Source organism: Cottoperca gobio, chromosome 5 (assembly GCF_900634415.1).
Source record: "Cottoperca gobio chromosome 5, fCotGob3.1, whole genome shotgun sequence".
NCBI lineage: Eukaryota > Metazoa > Chordata > Actinopteri > Perciformes > Bovichtidae > Cottoperca > Cottoperca gobio.
In genome coordinates this window covers 26,239,186-26,255,879 of record NC_041359.1, presented here as the reverse complement: position 1 = coordinate 26,255,879, position 16,694 = coordinate 26,239,186, and the positions used below count along the sequence as shown (strand labels likewise).

Below are 16,694 nucleotides of genomic sequence, written 5' to 3'. Positions count from 1 at the left end.
CACCTTTAAGCGAGCACTAAAGTTAACGTCACGTGAAGAAGCGTTTATGAAAAAAGTGAGAACGTTTTATTAAAAGTATATTTTTTATAAAACGTTGCTATTCAAACAACTGTGTGTGCGTGCTTGATGCAACAGAGCATCATGCTCCGTTTAGCATTATTATCTTACCTTGCAGGGAGTCAGATCCAAACGGGTGATTAAAGATTTAGAATTCACTCGTCACTCAGCTGATCAACGGGGCTCAGCGGTCAGACATGCGGCTCCAGCAGAAACATCTCTAGATGCTCAGTAGAGCGCAGACTCTAGAGATTATTTCATCTCAGGTCTGATAGTAAGATACTTAAGAAAGTCTTAATGTCGGCCAGTCGTCGATCCAATCACTGATAGAGGATCCGATCGCAAACGAGCCGAATGCAAAGTGTATTTGAAGCAGGTCGTCAGAGAAATGGCTGCACGGTTCCTCATGACAGCGAAGCCGAGAGAGGGATTAACAGTCTTATAACTGGCTGCGGCCCTTCCTGATGTTCCACGGTATTTAGACACCAGAGAACACGGAGCTCTCGCCGTGGAGCGACGAGCTCTCCAGGTCAGGCCACTGTGCAGAGACTGAGAGACGTCTGCACATGTTTGTGTCTACGTGCAAATCCTCATGTGGCGTGTGTATTTTTGTCCTGCGAAAAAACATTTTCCCCAATATGTGCATGTTGTATTGATGAAAGGCCGGGGAGACGGGGAGACGGGGAGACGGGGAGCAGGTGTGTGTTTGTGAAACTGCGGTTTTATGCAGTAAGAATGAGGATGACTCGTGTCGTGAGGCCAATGCAGAGAACAGACCCTGCTCCTCTCACAGGTATGAGGAATCATCTCAATGAATCACACACACGCACACACACACACACACACACACAGCGAGCTCATCGGCCTCCTTGCCAGTTGGTTTGGGAGGAGGAGGGGGGGTATCAGAGCCGTTGCCATGGAAACTGGCTCTCAGTGCCAAAGCTGCGGTGAGGCGGACGTAAACACACGGTCACCATGGCACCACTGCCTCCCGGCGTCTGTGCGTCTGTCTGACGGACGGATTCACTCCAGATCTGTATTTCTACATCTTCACCTGCTGAATCTAAAGTTAGACACGAGTCCCTCTTTGTGTCTTTATGTCTAACTATGGGATGTAATCTCCTTTATAGAAGGATTTAGTGAGCGTTGCGTCTCAGGGTGCAGGAACATCGACCACATTTGATCCTCTCTCGTCAGTATTATAGTAATTACAAAGCGGGCCGACTGATTACGTTACTTTATTTGATGCTTAAGGTCAAGAGGTGATCAACACTTCATGTTCACCAAACCGTACACCGCAGACACCGCAGAGCGCAGATCTGCGTGCTTAGCTAAAGCAACAAGTTGCTTCACTTTCAGGTGAAAGCTTCTTAAAACTCTGTGAGTCCGTATCGCTCAGCTTACAATCTGTGGCTCACTTGGAATCGTCAGGTGTCAAAAGCAAATACAGAAACACACTTTTCCACTCTGGTTCAGAGAAAGGAGAAGTGTAGATGTGCTCTTGGTGTTAAACAAAGGGTCAGATGCCAGAGGAACAAGAGCGGGCTTCTGTCGAGTCCCGACACGACAAGAGCAGCAAAGTAATGAATCTGAATCCCAGGGTGAGAAGCCCCAGAGATGCTCCCTGCGAAGGTCAACTGCTCGGCCAGTTTGGGTTTAAAGTGAAGCTGTATTTTTGTGTTCAAGAAGAACGAGTGGAGGTCAAAGGTAGCCCTTCGCCTTTTTGAGCTTTTGTTTAAAGTGTCTACAGCGGTGCTAAAGAGTGTGTGTCTGTGTGTGTGTGTGTGTGTGGACGCCCACAAACTTTTAACATAACAAGATTCCAACTCACATTTCTTTCTTAGAATACATGCAGTGGCCTCTTCATTAGGTACACCTGGGTAACTAATGTTTTAACAGGTGTGTCTAATATTCTGCCCCCCTCGTGTATATACATGGGAAGGACGAGATATTAGACACACCTGGGATTACGACGAGGGATTAGATTTACACATAATATAATTACAATACATGGCGTATGTGCTGTGACTTTACAGTGTTATAAAATGCATGTTTTTAAAGGTGCACGTGTAAGATATGCACGAAGTTCAAAACATAGAAACATTTAATTAACTTTAATAACAAAACGTGAAGAGGTTACAGTGTGGACGTTGTGTCGCAGAGACATTTAGTGCTTTCAAACTGACGATGAACCGTCCCGTCCTGTAATACCACGTGTTCCTCTAGAGGCGACAGTGAGTCACTGTAGCGCCTCAGTACAGAGAGAAGAAGTGGAGCTACGGCTACTGATGCTAAGGAGGATTGTATGGACCCAGAAACAGTTGCACCCTGATGCTTTGGAGCAGCTTGGTATTGCACATCGCACCTTTCATGTGCAGATGCTTGTTCAACTGTATATTTAAAAAAAGGAAAACATGCTTTAAAAACATCTCTCTTTGCATCTTTATCTGCATCCCTTCCTCATATCTTACGTTAGAGGGACGAAGACGCGAGGATAAGACACGAGCTTCCTGTCAGAGAGGGAATAAATCCCACTGCTGCCGAGCGCCTTCTGTACCTCGATTGTATTTTAAAACACAGACTAAAGTAAAGATATTTAACACGCTGATCGAGGTAAAACACTGACATTGAGTACTTGAAGACTTTTAAAAACAATCTCCAAAAGAAGTTTGGATTAGCATCTGCAAGTCGTTCCTCTGACTTGATGACTTTAAATAGACTTTAATCTGGGGGTGGACAAATGAGTGCTGGAACTCAAAAACATCAGCCTGGATCCTGCTGGGACAGACGACCTAACCGGGGTTTACTGCGGATTCTTTTTCCTACAGAGCGTGAGAGAAGGTTTCATTTCTTATTCAGGTTTCCACCAGAGCAGACTCTGCCGACTTTTATTCTACGCACAGACTTGCACCTGGGATACAAGATGCAAAATAATGCAACAGAAAGCAGAGAGTCCTGAGGGAGAACCGCTGAGCTGGAGGATCAAGCGGGGCCAGACGGGGATCACCTTTTAGCCCAGTCTGGCTAACGCTCATCTGACCGGATCAGAAAGATCGTTTTAAAATGATTTTAGTCTTTTCATTTGAAATACACAGCAAATGAAGTCATTAAAAAACTGGGTGTGTGCCGTGTCTGAAATGACGAAGGGCATGGGGTGTAACTAGGCCACTGGCACCAGAGTGAGTAAGAATCACTGCTCGCCAAGTAGGCCACATTTGCATTATGCCACAAACTTCACCTGACACACAAAAAGCAAAGAGCGTCTCACAGAACTCCACACATCCCATTAACACTTCTGATCTACGGAGATGCTTGACATTTACTGGCTACTTCATTGATTCATCTGTCTCACAAGTAAATCTGTTGATCAGCAACACCGCCACCATTCTTTCTGTAACCAAGGTTACTTTCAATATGCATCTGTGTTTCCGGCCTCGCAGCCGTAATGACCCAAATTCCCCGACAGATCGATGGCATTCATCGTATGACCATTTAGTAAATGTCATCTCCCCACGCCCAATTTCAAACGGCTCCTTTCACGCTCCAGTACCGTTTAAAGTCTTATCGCAGGAGACTCGCGACTCCTTTATTATTTGTTTCTTCGCAGCATTCGTTTCCTTTTCAGATGTGTGTTCCACAGACTCGGGGTGCGTTCACACCAGACTTGTTTAGTCTGGCGTGAACCAAACACTGGAGCATTTGGCACTTGTTGCGGTTTGGTTTGGGATGGAAACATGCACTGGAACTCTGGTGCGGAACAAACAAACAAACGTTTTCTGGTTCCCCTCAAAGGCGCGGTCTTGAGGCGCCGTCAAGTGAACTCCAAAGACTGGAATTGTACCATTTGTGTGTCCTTTCATTGGGTAAAAAAAACGTTTTTGGTGAACTACTCGCCTTTTTGACCACAAATTTGACCCCTGTGATTAGGGTTGGAATCCAACATCCCATAATAAGTTATAATTTAGTTCTGCTCATCGGTTCCTAAACAACTACACGTCGCTCTTTCTCGACTGGCTTCGTAATCTGAAACAATGCATCATCCTCGCTATAGTTGGATCCAGGAGACGAGCGTTTGAGAAGATGTGTGGAAAGCTGTAGGAGGCTCTCGCAGCTCGCTCTACGTGTATTCAAGTCCCTGAGTCCCCGAATCTCTACAACAAAAGGAGGCAAATGCAAAGTTAGAATGACTCAGAGTCAAAATAGGCAGGATGAAATCTCACTTTCTGACTAACAACTCAAACTCTGCACGATTTATATTAAACTCCATCTCTCACTCATTTAGAGGAGAGAAAGGGAATCATGTGAGGTTCAGATGTTTAACACATCCCCATCTTTCCTTTACATGCCTTTTTAATACATAAAGATAAACTATCTCCCTGCTCCCCCCGCTGCACGTTCCCTTGCTTTGCCTCCTCGTACAGAAAAACAGCAGACATAGTTACAGGTAACCTAGAAGCTAAAATTAGCCGCTAAGCTAACTCAGGCTCAGTAATGACCCAAGCAGCCGCCATCCATCTCCACAACAACAAAGCAACTGCAGTCCCCCCAGACACGCACACAACATAGTGGTATCACGTCATGGCTCAATGTGCTTACATGACTGACTACATACAAGGCTGACAACAGCCCCTCTTCAAAACACACACCTACACACACACTCTGACACAAACACATTTTCACAAGCTTCACGGCTCAATGCTCTTACATGGACATACACAAAAAACACACACGGCCTGTCTCTCCGTGCAAACACACACACACACCCTACAGTCTACCAGACACACACACACACACACCCTACAGTCTATCAGACACACACACACACACACACACACAGCCTCCTGTGACGTGCTGCAGTGTAGCAGGCTCTGCCAGCTGAGGAAGGTTGCCTGCAATCACACACTGCCTATGAATCAATAACAGCGCCTCACAAACAAGCCACACACACACACACACACACACACACACACACACACACACACACACACACACACACACACACACACACACAGCACTGCAGTCTCATCAATGCCAGAATTAGAGTGTGTGGCTAACACTTATGCTAGGCTAAGGCGTGTGCAGCCCTGGTGCATGACTCTCAGTCGAGCCCGGGTGTTCGTTACAGAGCTACGAGGATCAAACCTTTTCTTCCCCCCCGACACCGACTCCAATAAATAAAACTTTAGCCAATGAACACTACCAATCCGACACAAAGGGCAGCTACACGCCCACATCTCTTTTAGCTTGTAGACACATTTTCAAGAAAGTTTATTTCAAAAAGCAAATGTTGGAAATAAATAAGTAAAAGACACAATAGTTAATGAGGATGAGTCGCGTCTATAATAAGCTTATTGGCTCTGATAATGATTCAGTGTATCAGATCAGCATCAGTAATTGTGACAATCTTGTTTAGCAGAGACGTGCACAGAATATAAATGGAGGCTGCATGAATAACTTGTGTTAATACTTGGTGCTGCAAAATCTATAGCATGCCGCACATTTCAGCCAATTAGAGCATGTGTGTTGCACACTGATGTAGGGCTTCAACTGACAACCATTTACATTACAGATTCATCTTCTATTTTAGATTCATTCATTCATCAGTCGATAAAATGTCTAATTAAACGGCACGGGTTTAACAGGATTTGACAGGTTTTCTAATTGTTTGTTTTGTCCACCAACAATCCAAAACCTAAAGATATTTATTGTATAATTAGATAAATAAAAGCTTAAATCCCAGGGGGGGTCTGAGGCACTGAGGACTCACTTCATTACTTTACACATTTGAGACAATTTCTCTATTTTTAATAACCTCTCTTATTTATTTATCTGCATGTTACCATCTCTAAAGGAATAAAGGAAGTTCTCATCCTGATGAATTCTTCTCTTTAGCCGCTTCAATGAAGGACACTGACAAGGTGAGGTGGAAGCAAAGGGACCTGAAGTTTTGTCAATATTCAATCATAAATTAATCTCATGCTTTTCAATGCAGCAATGTGCTTTGAATATCCTTTGCTTTAAACAACGGGAGGCTGTGTGGAAGAGAAATTAGTGCAACATGGAGGTGTTTCAAGGCAACAAGGTTGTTTTGCAATTTGGACTAAAAATACCGATCATCTTTCCCCCGAGCTTAAAATAAAGATGAACGAAGCACAATGTTTTTCTATTTAAAGAAAGTGCATTTTACGTATCCATCGACACGTACAGGAGTCGTTTCTGAGAAGCCAAGAGGCTCGAGAAAAGGAACTCCAGTTCGGAGGAGAGCTACGTTCTTGTTTTTGCGAATGAGAAGAAATGTAAGGAGAGGAGGAGAGCTGCAGACGTTACAGCTGTTTTGGCTGAGTAGGATGATCAAAGTGAATTATTGTCTGTCTGAAGCCTCGATTCTGTCTCTTCTCTGCTTTACCTTGAAGTGCAGAAAACCCACTTTCACACTGCACTTGCTGATTCACAGATTGTGGTGGAAAACAAATCTCAGTGCACAGAATAGATCTGTTTGTATGCATGCATCACATGTGGAGGCGCTTCAGTGTCAATGCTCCACAGATAGAAATCCTTCGGAATAAATGCTGAAATAAATTGTTAATTAGTCAAACAACATCAAAGTGTTGTGACAATCAATTTAATGCAAAAAGAAATAAAGTTCCAGCTTCTAAAATGTGCACAGAGTCACAATAATAATAAAGCAGCCAACTGTTGCAGTCCTAATAATACTTGCATGTGTACGTGTGTACATGTGTAGGACCGTGCATATCAAACCGCACAGACAATATTCTGCAACGCGACACAGCCGGAGGAATATTTACGCAACGTTTCTGTCAAACGCGTCAATCACAGCCCGAGAAGCGCCACCAACAGACGGACAAGTCCAGCAAACTTAACCGGACTGTAAACGCAGTAAACAAGTTGCAATAGAGACGCGACCGTCTCTGCAGCTGCTCCCAGAGAACGCCTGTCGGCTCAGGTACTCGCTGTTTAACGAGACATTCCTACCATCTCCTTTTGAACAACATACCATCGCAGTAATGTTGCGTTTTATATATTTCCAGACAGACTTCCTCAACACATCTCTCTGCCGTGATGACGTTATCTGCTGTCTGCAGATGTGGCAGATAATCAGATGATTTGGAAATGTAGACGAGATACAGACACGCCATGACGGCATCAGTCCCCTCGCCACAGCTGATGCCGACTGTAACCCTGACTGCACTTTCCCAAAATACAGTCAAATGTGTGGATTTTCTTTCATGACGCTTCTGATCCTCTGACACGCTTTGAAATAACTTCATGTTGACAGCTCGTGCTGATCTGTGGCTGCAGATCTTTAGAAGGTAAGGTTTAACATGTGCAACATCCTTCGAGGGCCGTACGAATTATTGAACTCATAACCTCTGCAAACATTTTTCAGACGCAGCCCGTTCATTTCACTTTTCTTTTAAGCTAAATGGAAAAAGGCAACTTTTTTATCCTGCATCTTCTGTTTTATCAGAAAACCTTTATTAGTCCCACAACGGGGACATTTATCTTGTCACAGCAAAATAACATATGAAGTAAAAAGGCCGTAAACAATAATTAAATAGAATAAAACATAAGTACAAAGTGGCTGATATAAAATAAAGTGAGTATTGCACATGGCAGTGATAACTGCACAGCAGTGGTGGGACAGTCTGTTCTTGGTGTGGGGGTCTACCTCTCTATCTCTCCATGTGTGTATGTTCTGCTCTGCAGAGAGCTGCTTGTTGGGCCAAACTCCACCGAAGAGCGTTAACTTTATCCAAACACTCGTCCTCTCAGCTCGTGCAGTTTGACGTTTCCTGCAGTAATGACCGCAAGTACGTCGGCACAAACTCGACACACTGGCCTTTTACTTCCACACAGAAATCATCATTCGTCCATTTCTCCTGGAAAGTGCGACATTCTGCATCTACCTTTCTCTTCTTTACACTCGCCACGCTGCGTTCACTGATGTCAATGTCTCGTTTAATATTGAAGTTTGACATGACCACGTGATGACACGTTCCGCTCGTGTTGTGTTCAAGGACCCTGACCAGGAAAAAACAGTCAGTCGTTTGTTTTATTCTATTACTGTCGAGACTTTATTTATCTTTTTGCGTGTTTATGAATTACCTCGAGGGCCGGATCAAAACCAGATTTCACATCAATTCAGTAGACTTGACTTTTCTCAAAATGTGAAGGCTGTTCATCCAACACTTGTTGAGATACGCCTTAAGAGAAGAAGTTTACCAACAGCTATGGACTCATATTTTTGGGGGTTGTTGTATTTGTTTGTCTTGAAGTTTTATTCTGCGTGGGTGCTTTTCTTTTACGTTTATTTTCCCTGTAGAAAGTTACAAATGTGGTACTTTTCTGCAGAATCAATGTAATCATCGAGAAACTTCACTGACGCCGAACGATTTAGGGTGGTGTCTTTACTCTCTACGTCACCCTGCTGATCGCAGCGGCACCACCTTTCAGAAGAACTCATCAGGTAACCCGACTCATCGAGTCAGTAAAGTCATGCACCAGAGCAGTGAAGTGAGAACAGATCATGTGCTCCCTCTGTACTGATGCACAGAGCGCCCCGTCACTGCAGTGTGGCGGCCTCCTGCTCAGCCGACAGACTGCTGTGTCACCTCGAACTTACAGAAACTCATGACTCATCACTCTGACTCATAAATATTACAAACAGCAAACCATCACGCAACTGCAACAAGGAATACTAAAATACCTTCAAGAGAACAATGCTAGCAGCAAGAGGACACCTGGAGGCTGTTCAGGTGACTGAATGCTCCTGATGATGGAATATCTCCACATGTACGTCTGATACTTGTATTTAACTGCATCTTAAACATCGTCATCTTATTACTATAGTCGCCTTAATAATGATTTCAAACTTTCCCAGACACGTCATTTACAGGAAGAGGAAGCAAATGCTCTGCTCCTAACTCGTGTGAGTTTTCAGGTGTAGTCAACAGAACTCTTTTATGTACTCCAGTACTTTAAAGTAAGTCTTGGTGCTTTAAGACCAAATACGCAGGAGTGAATAGTTTGCGTGAGGTAGAGCCCCGAATGAAGAGCTGCAGCTAATCCAACACCGCAGGATCCTGCAGAATGTATACAATCATAATATATTTATAAGTTTTATTTGGAGTCCTCAACACTTGAGATATTTACTGCTGCAAATATCCAAAATGTTCACGCGAAACACTCGAGACTGAAGCTTAAACGTCTTGTTTTATTTAGTAGCAAAGCTGCTGTTTATATAAAGATTTTTATAAATGACCTACTTTTCTAATGTGTGTGTGTGTGTGTGTGTGTGTGTGTGTGTGTGTGTAAAATACTAACCTGCTGCTTGTCCTTCTTGTGTATTTTCATCTTCTATCCCTTCACTGCATCTGTTCACACAGAAGAACATAATTCCAGTTACTTTCAGTAATGCAGACAAAACAAACACTGAGAACTTATTGTGACAAATGTAGCTGCGTGTAAAGTTTTGTGAAGTTGAATACGACACAAAGCAATTTCATATTATGATAAACACCAACAAGGAGGAAATACTGAAATCCCTCTGAGGAATTATTCTTACATTTTATATCATTTATTCACAACAGCTAATCTTTCTAACCCACATTTACAGCAGTAACCTTTTCCAAACTCCAGTTACAAACAATTAAATAATACTTAAGTCACTGAGAGGCTGTCAAGTTTCTTACTAAAAGACACTTAATCTAATATAATATATAACATAATATATAATAAATATATAAAATATAAATATATAATATAATATATAAAATAATATAATATATAAAATATATATAATAAATAATATATATAAAAAAGATTTAGATGAACTTAAAGCTTAACGCCCACTCGCCAGTGTTGCCAACTTTCTCGCTAAATCTATGGACTTTCCAAACCCTCTTGGCAACTTTTTTCCGCCTTTAATGTCTCTATTATATATATATATATATATATATATATATATATATATATATATATATATATATATATATATATATATATATATATATATATATATATATATATATATATATATATATATATATATATATATATATATTTCTGAAATGTACAATTCTGCGGTTTCTAAACTGAAACAGGAAACTTTTCAGAAGTGTTCAGACAGACAGCAAGTTAATAATGACAAAGTATGAAGAAGTGTTTGCGTATCCCAGAGCTAAATGAACGTGGAGACGAGAGAAACATGAAAACAACAGATGTATACAGATGTATCTAATATACACATTCATTCAATATACAATATATATATAATATATAATGATTTAAATAGAAAGACATGGAAAGTGCATTTTCACGTGTTGGTGTTGATCGTTTTAATAAAGGCCATCACTGTGAAGTTTCTATTCTTGCTCTTAAGTTAGAATATTAAATTGTTCATTATCAGTCTGGTATCTTCAGCGGCTTCTCACAGAACACATCCACACCACAGATCTCAGCACCAAAACAACATTTATGTTAACAGTTCGGCTTATTATTCACTTATTTGCATTGATGCACTCCCGTTATCTACACTAGTTATGTGATGATTCACCATTGGACAGACACACTCTCACTTTTATTTATGTTTAAAGAGAGACAACATCAGAAGCTGCTGAAATCGCTTCTCCACTAAAGACCTGCTTGAGAGTCACATGATCGGAAGTGCTCTCAGTTGAGCATTATCTCATGGTTTAGTGTACGCTGTGAATAGTAGAGCAGAATCCAGGCTGGGACGCGTACTTTATACATCCTTTGAACACCATGGTGGCCCACAAAGAAGTGCACTGCAGGACTTGAGGGTTCCCCATCATGAGCACCATGCAGCACTGATATTAACATGGTGGTGGTGCTGGACAGCTTCCAGGTGTGACTGTGTGAATGTGATCATCGCTCTCAGTGAAACTCCCCCTGGATAAATTAAAGGTGGTGTTCATGTCCAGTGTGTGTGTCTGACAGTCTGCGTGTGTGCAGCATGTTCCTGTGTATGAACTTCGTCTGCCCCGAGTGTGTTGGGAGACAGGAAATGACGTCATCGTGCAATATAAAAAGCATTCTGTGTGGCCTGTAACGCTAATGGCTTAAGTTGCATTTAACAATTTCCTTTATATTTTATAACGGTTCATTACTATTGTGAATTATGTTTTAATATTCAAAATAATTTCATTTTCAGGGAAAGAAAAGTGACTTTATTCTTCGTTTCCCACCAAACTGAGCACAGTCGTCACCCGTGTGCAAAAAGTGAAGCAGGAAACCTAAAGATCTTTTAACAATAAACATTTGGGGTCGCATGTGTCAGAGTAGGCAGGTTGTAGTCATTAAGAAAACTCTCACACCGGTCTGCACCACCTGCACACATCATCCGTCTGTACAGGGAGAAGAAGGGAGATATGAAGTGAGGGTGTAAGGACAGACGTCACACACACACACACACACACACACACACACACACACACACACACACACACACACACACACCTCCATTAAGAAATCAGATTCTAACGTCTACTGGGTTTATTATTTGTACCTCAAGCTGACAGGTGTGAAGAGCACCATATCTGGAACGAGGGAAGGTTTTGTGTAACTAACACACACACACACACACACACACACACCTTAATTTAGTTGTCATGTATGCTATTAAAATTGATATTTCATTGGCACATTACTGCTGTGCCAGTGTGCAGCATAACAACAATAATACAAATATAATAATAATAAATATTAATACAAATATAATAATAATAATACAATATAATAAAAATATATATAATAATAAATATTAATAAAAATATAATAATAAAAATATATATAATTATAATAATAGTAATAAATATTAATTCAAATATAATAATACAAATATATATATATATATATATATATATATATATATATATATATATATATATATATATATATATATATATATAATCCTATTTGCACAAAATATACATCAAGCTAAAAATAATCTCAAGTCTATTTTCCCCTCTTCCATGTGACACAGATCTGATGTTTCCTAATCAGTGAGCAGCAGAACTCTGCATTGAGTCACATGTTTTCCCAGTTCCTATCTGGACCACAAGGATGTGAGGTACAAAATCAGATCCCGCAGGCATGTGACCTACATGCAACTTTCATTTGGACACTGAACATTTGAATTTGTCCGCATCGGTTCCCTCTGACCACAAGAGAGACGAGCAAAGATACAAACACATGGCAACGTTTCTTACTTCGCACATGCATGTGTGTTTACTGTTATTATAACCAATGCAGTATCAGGTTCTTCCAAAGGTACTTCTAACCAATCCTCCAACATGAGCAGGAACACAGTGTACTTTTAGGTATTCCACTTGAAACCGGATACAGTGCAGGTGCATCACAGCACCAGTGCAATGGAGACAACTAAATGCATCTTACCATCCCGATGCCTTATGTTACAGTCTGCATCGGCTCAGACTCAGAGCGGAACAAATTACCGCCACACATTTCTGAGTGAGTTTCCTGTTACTTCTCTGTGATGAGGCAACTAACCGACGGAGAAATATTAGTATTTTTCCATAAAGAAAATGGCATAAAAAGGTTTTTGTTTTTAGCCTCTGAAATATGTAGATTTCCTGCTTTTCCCGTTTTATATCACATTAAAATGTCTTGAAAGGCTTGTGGACTGACAAAACAAGACGTTTAAAGACATCGCCTTGGGCTGAGTAACTGTTAGAAACTATTTTATAATCTAGGAAATAATCATTCAATCAATAATCGTTGGCTGCAGCATCTTGCAGATATCTAAGACAGATTTAAAATGCAAAGTCAAATCTCAGGGCTTTTGAGGAGAACATTCACTCAACGCATGTTAAGAGCAAAATCTCTTCCAGGAAGGACAACAAGGACAACAGGAGCATCTCTTGAGATGGATTGTGCACTTTTACGGTGTACCATCAACTAAGTCCGACAGATGTTTTAACAAGCTTTGCAGAACACACCGGCAGTAAGTCAGGACTGAGGAAACTAAAACCTGTGCACAACACAACAGCACATTACAGGCTGTCTGGCAGCCAGTCGGGGGAAGACCTGCAGGTGTGTGTGTGTGTGTGTGTATATATATGTATGTATGTATGTATGTATGTATGTATGTATGTATGTATGTATGTATGTATGTATATATATATATATATATATATATATATATAAAAGATTTAGATGAACTTAAAGCTTAACGCCCACTCGCCAGTGTTGCCAACTTTCTCGCTAAATCTATGGACTTTCCAAACCCTCTTGGCAACTTCTTTTGTCAAAAGCTACTAGCGACTAATCTAGCGACTTCTTCTGGTGTGTTGGAGACTCTGAGACTTTCTGGTGTGTTGGAGACTTTTGGAGACTTTCTGGTGTGTTGGAGACTTTTGGAGACTTTCTGGTGTGTTGGAGACTTTGAGACTTTCTGGTGTGTTGGAGACTTTTGGAGACTTTCTGGTGTGTTGGAGACTTTGAGACTTTCTGGTGTGTTGGAGACTTTGAGACTTTCTGGTGTGTTGGAGACTTTGAGACTTTCTGGTGTGTTGGAGACTTTTGGAGACTTTCTGGTGTGTTGGAGACTTTGAGACTTTCTGGTGTGTTGGAGACTTTGAGACTTTCTGGTGTGTTGGAGACTTTGAGACTTTCTGGTGTGTTGGAGACTTTGAGACTTTCTGGTGTGTTGGAGACTTTGAGACTTTCTGGTGTGTTGGAGACTTTGAGACTTTCTGGTGTGTTGGAGACTTGAGACTTTCTGGTGTGTGAGACTTTGGAGACTTTCTGGTGTGTTGGAGACTTTGAGACTTTCTGGTGTGTTGGAGACTTTCTGGTGTGTTGGAGACTTTTGGAGACTTTCTGGTGTGTTGGAGACTTTTGGAGACTTTCTGGTGTGTTGGAGACTTTTGGAGACTTTCTGGTGTGTTGGAGACTTTTGGAGACTTTCTGGTGTGTTGGAGACTTTTGGAGACTTTCTGGTGTGTTGGAGACTTTGGAGACTTTCTGGTGTGTTGGAGACTTTGAGACTTTCTGGTGTGTTGGAGACTTTCTGGTGTGTTGGAGACTTTTGGAGACTTTCTGGTGTGTTGGAGACTTTTGGAGACTTTCTGGTGTGTTGGAGACTTTGAGACTTTCTGGTGTGTTGGAGACTTTTGGAGACTTCTGGTGTGTTGGAGACTTTTGGAGACTTTCTGGTGTGTTGGAGACTTTTGGAGACTTTCTGGTGTGTTGGAGACTTTTGGAGACTTTCTGGTGTGTTGGAGACTTTTGGAGACTTTCTGGTGTGTTGGAGACTTTCTGGTGTGTTGGAGACTTTTGGAGACTTTCTGGTGTGTTGGAGACTTTCTGGTGTGTTGGAGACTTTCTGGTGTGTTGGAGACTTTGAGACTTTCTGGTGTGTTGGAGACTTTTGGAGACTTTCTGGTGTGTTGGAGACTTTTGGAGACTTTCTGGTGTGTTGGAGACTTTTGGAGACTTTCTGGTGTGTTGGAGACTTTGAGACTTTCTGGTGTTACTATCTCAACGAGCAGTGGTCCAATACAATTACATGCAAATTGTAAATTATGCAAATTAGGCGATGATGTCATTTAGTGACTTCTAGGACGGCCAATAGCGACTTTCCTTTCCGTTGGCAACACTGCCACTCGCTCCATCATTCATTCATTCATTTAACTTCCTCATCCCCTTCCACACATCTCCCCGAGAAGTCTGAAGCAGAGCCGGTGATAACAGCAGGTCACCAGCTGTCACTGTGCTTCATGGAAAGCGCGGGTGCTCCCTCATATTTTGTTCCTCTCGCTGCTTCACACACGGAAGATAAAATGGCATCTGTGGTACGCTCCTCTGCAGCAGCAGCCAGGCACCACCTGTCTCACTGTACCATTAAGGATAACTGCAGCATCTGCCCGGACGTTTAGCTCAGACTCGTATCTGTCATTATTTATTTTATTAAGCGTTGTGTGACACTTAATCCTTATGTCAACAAAAGGTGTTTAATTGCAAGTTAAGGAGACAGTCTGTCTGTGATGATTGTGCTTTTATTTATTACTCCTGCACACCTGTCATGAGGAGCGCACGCAGCGGAGTGACGCACGGACATTTCAAAGTGCTTTTGTACTTTGAGCACTTTTAGGGGACGAGAGATGATTTGGATTTGCAGGATTTCTCTAATAAATAAACTTTATTACTCCGCTCTATTACCAATCGGACTGCAACTAACGATTATTCTCATTGTTGATCGATCTGTCGACTATTAATCGATTAATAATGGTTGTTTTGTCTGTAAAATGTCAGAAAATGCCGATTGTCGTTTCCCAAAAGCCCAAAATCACGTCCTCAAATGTCTTGTTTTGTCCATAACTCAAAAGATATTCAATGTACTGTCAGAGTAAACAAAACAGAAAGTATTCACATTTATGAAACTGAGTAACTTTTTAATCTGGTTTAAATTCTCTGATTTTAAACCAGATTAAAAAGTTACTCAAACAGATCGATTATCAAAATAATTGGCAATTAATTTAATAGTTGACAACTAATCAATGAATGAATGAATGAATGTAGCTCTAATAACCAACCAACACGTCACAACTGCGGCTCATTGATGACACACAGGAGGTGATTTAATACATCCAGCAGCAGCATCCATGTTTTATTTGGAACAAAAAAACAAATGTATGAACGTGATTGGTGCCATCAGACTACCACCCGGACCGACGGACTGCCAGGTGGAGAAGCACGCAGCAATAAACGCACACATGGCGACTAAAAGAAGTCTGATCAGTGAAGTGCTTTGGGGTATGTGGGACTGGGACACACACACACACACACACACACACACACACTGTGCTGTGCTGTGCTGTGAGAGGCGGCGCCTGTGTGATGCATTATGTCTGTCATGTGGGAGGACGCGTCATGTGGAGGGCATGGAGTGAAACTGAACTGAACCAGTATGAAAACAGGACAATACTGCATCACACCCTCGTCACTTCATCTCCTGTTGCCATAGAGACACTGGATGACTTTGTGCAATTTGTCAATCAAGCAATCTGTTTAAAATACTTTAAAAACAAAAATTATAAATCTATGTTATTATATTTATTATGTGTGAGCTCGTAAAGCAACTGTGAGAAGAATAGTATAGTGAATTCATTTTTAATTAAAGATTTTAATTGTTATTTATCCCTTCTGCTTCTGACACAGCTCACCTGTATGACCTCGTTTCAAGAAAACTAATTAAGTTACTACTTCCAATACGAATTCATGAAAGTAATGCTGCTCCGAGTTTTATTAAACGCTCCATCCAAATACAATAAAACTAAACGTTGACCTTGTACGTTTCATGCACGTCACGTCAAAGCCGACGTCTCATGACAGAGCATGATAATTAAACTTATTTCTAAACAAACTATTCATGCATTCATTATCACGATATGGATGTTTCTAAGCATTTAAAATAACAACTTTAATCTCATGAATTAACCTAGATGTCCCGTTATATCCAAAGCATTAAGATCTCATGGTGTGGATGCTTTACAAAATGTTTATTTAGGACTCTTTAATGTTCAATATAGTTGAATAGACTCCTGTGAATAAGTCGATATTGTGTTCATCTG

The 16,694-nt window shown here is 41.2% G+C and overlaps 1 protein-coding gene across 1 annotated transcript in view; it reads right to left on the bottom strand.

The window, feature by feature from the left end:
• The window catches only part of chd6 (chromodomain helicase DNA binding protein 6), a 47,687-nt gene that overhangs the window by 22,653 nt on the left and 8,340 nt on the right, over positions 1–16,694 (bottom strand). The window contains exon 2 of the mRNA XM_029430744.1: positions 9,403–9,452. Within this exon, the coding sequence (XP_029286604.1) occupies positions 9,403–9,432 (30 nt within the window). The 5' untranslated portion in view covers positions 9,433–9,452. The remainder of the gene's footprint in view (positions 1–9,402; positions 9,453–16,694) is intronic.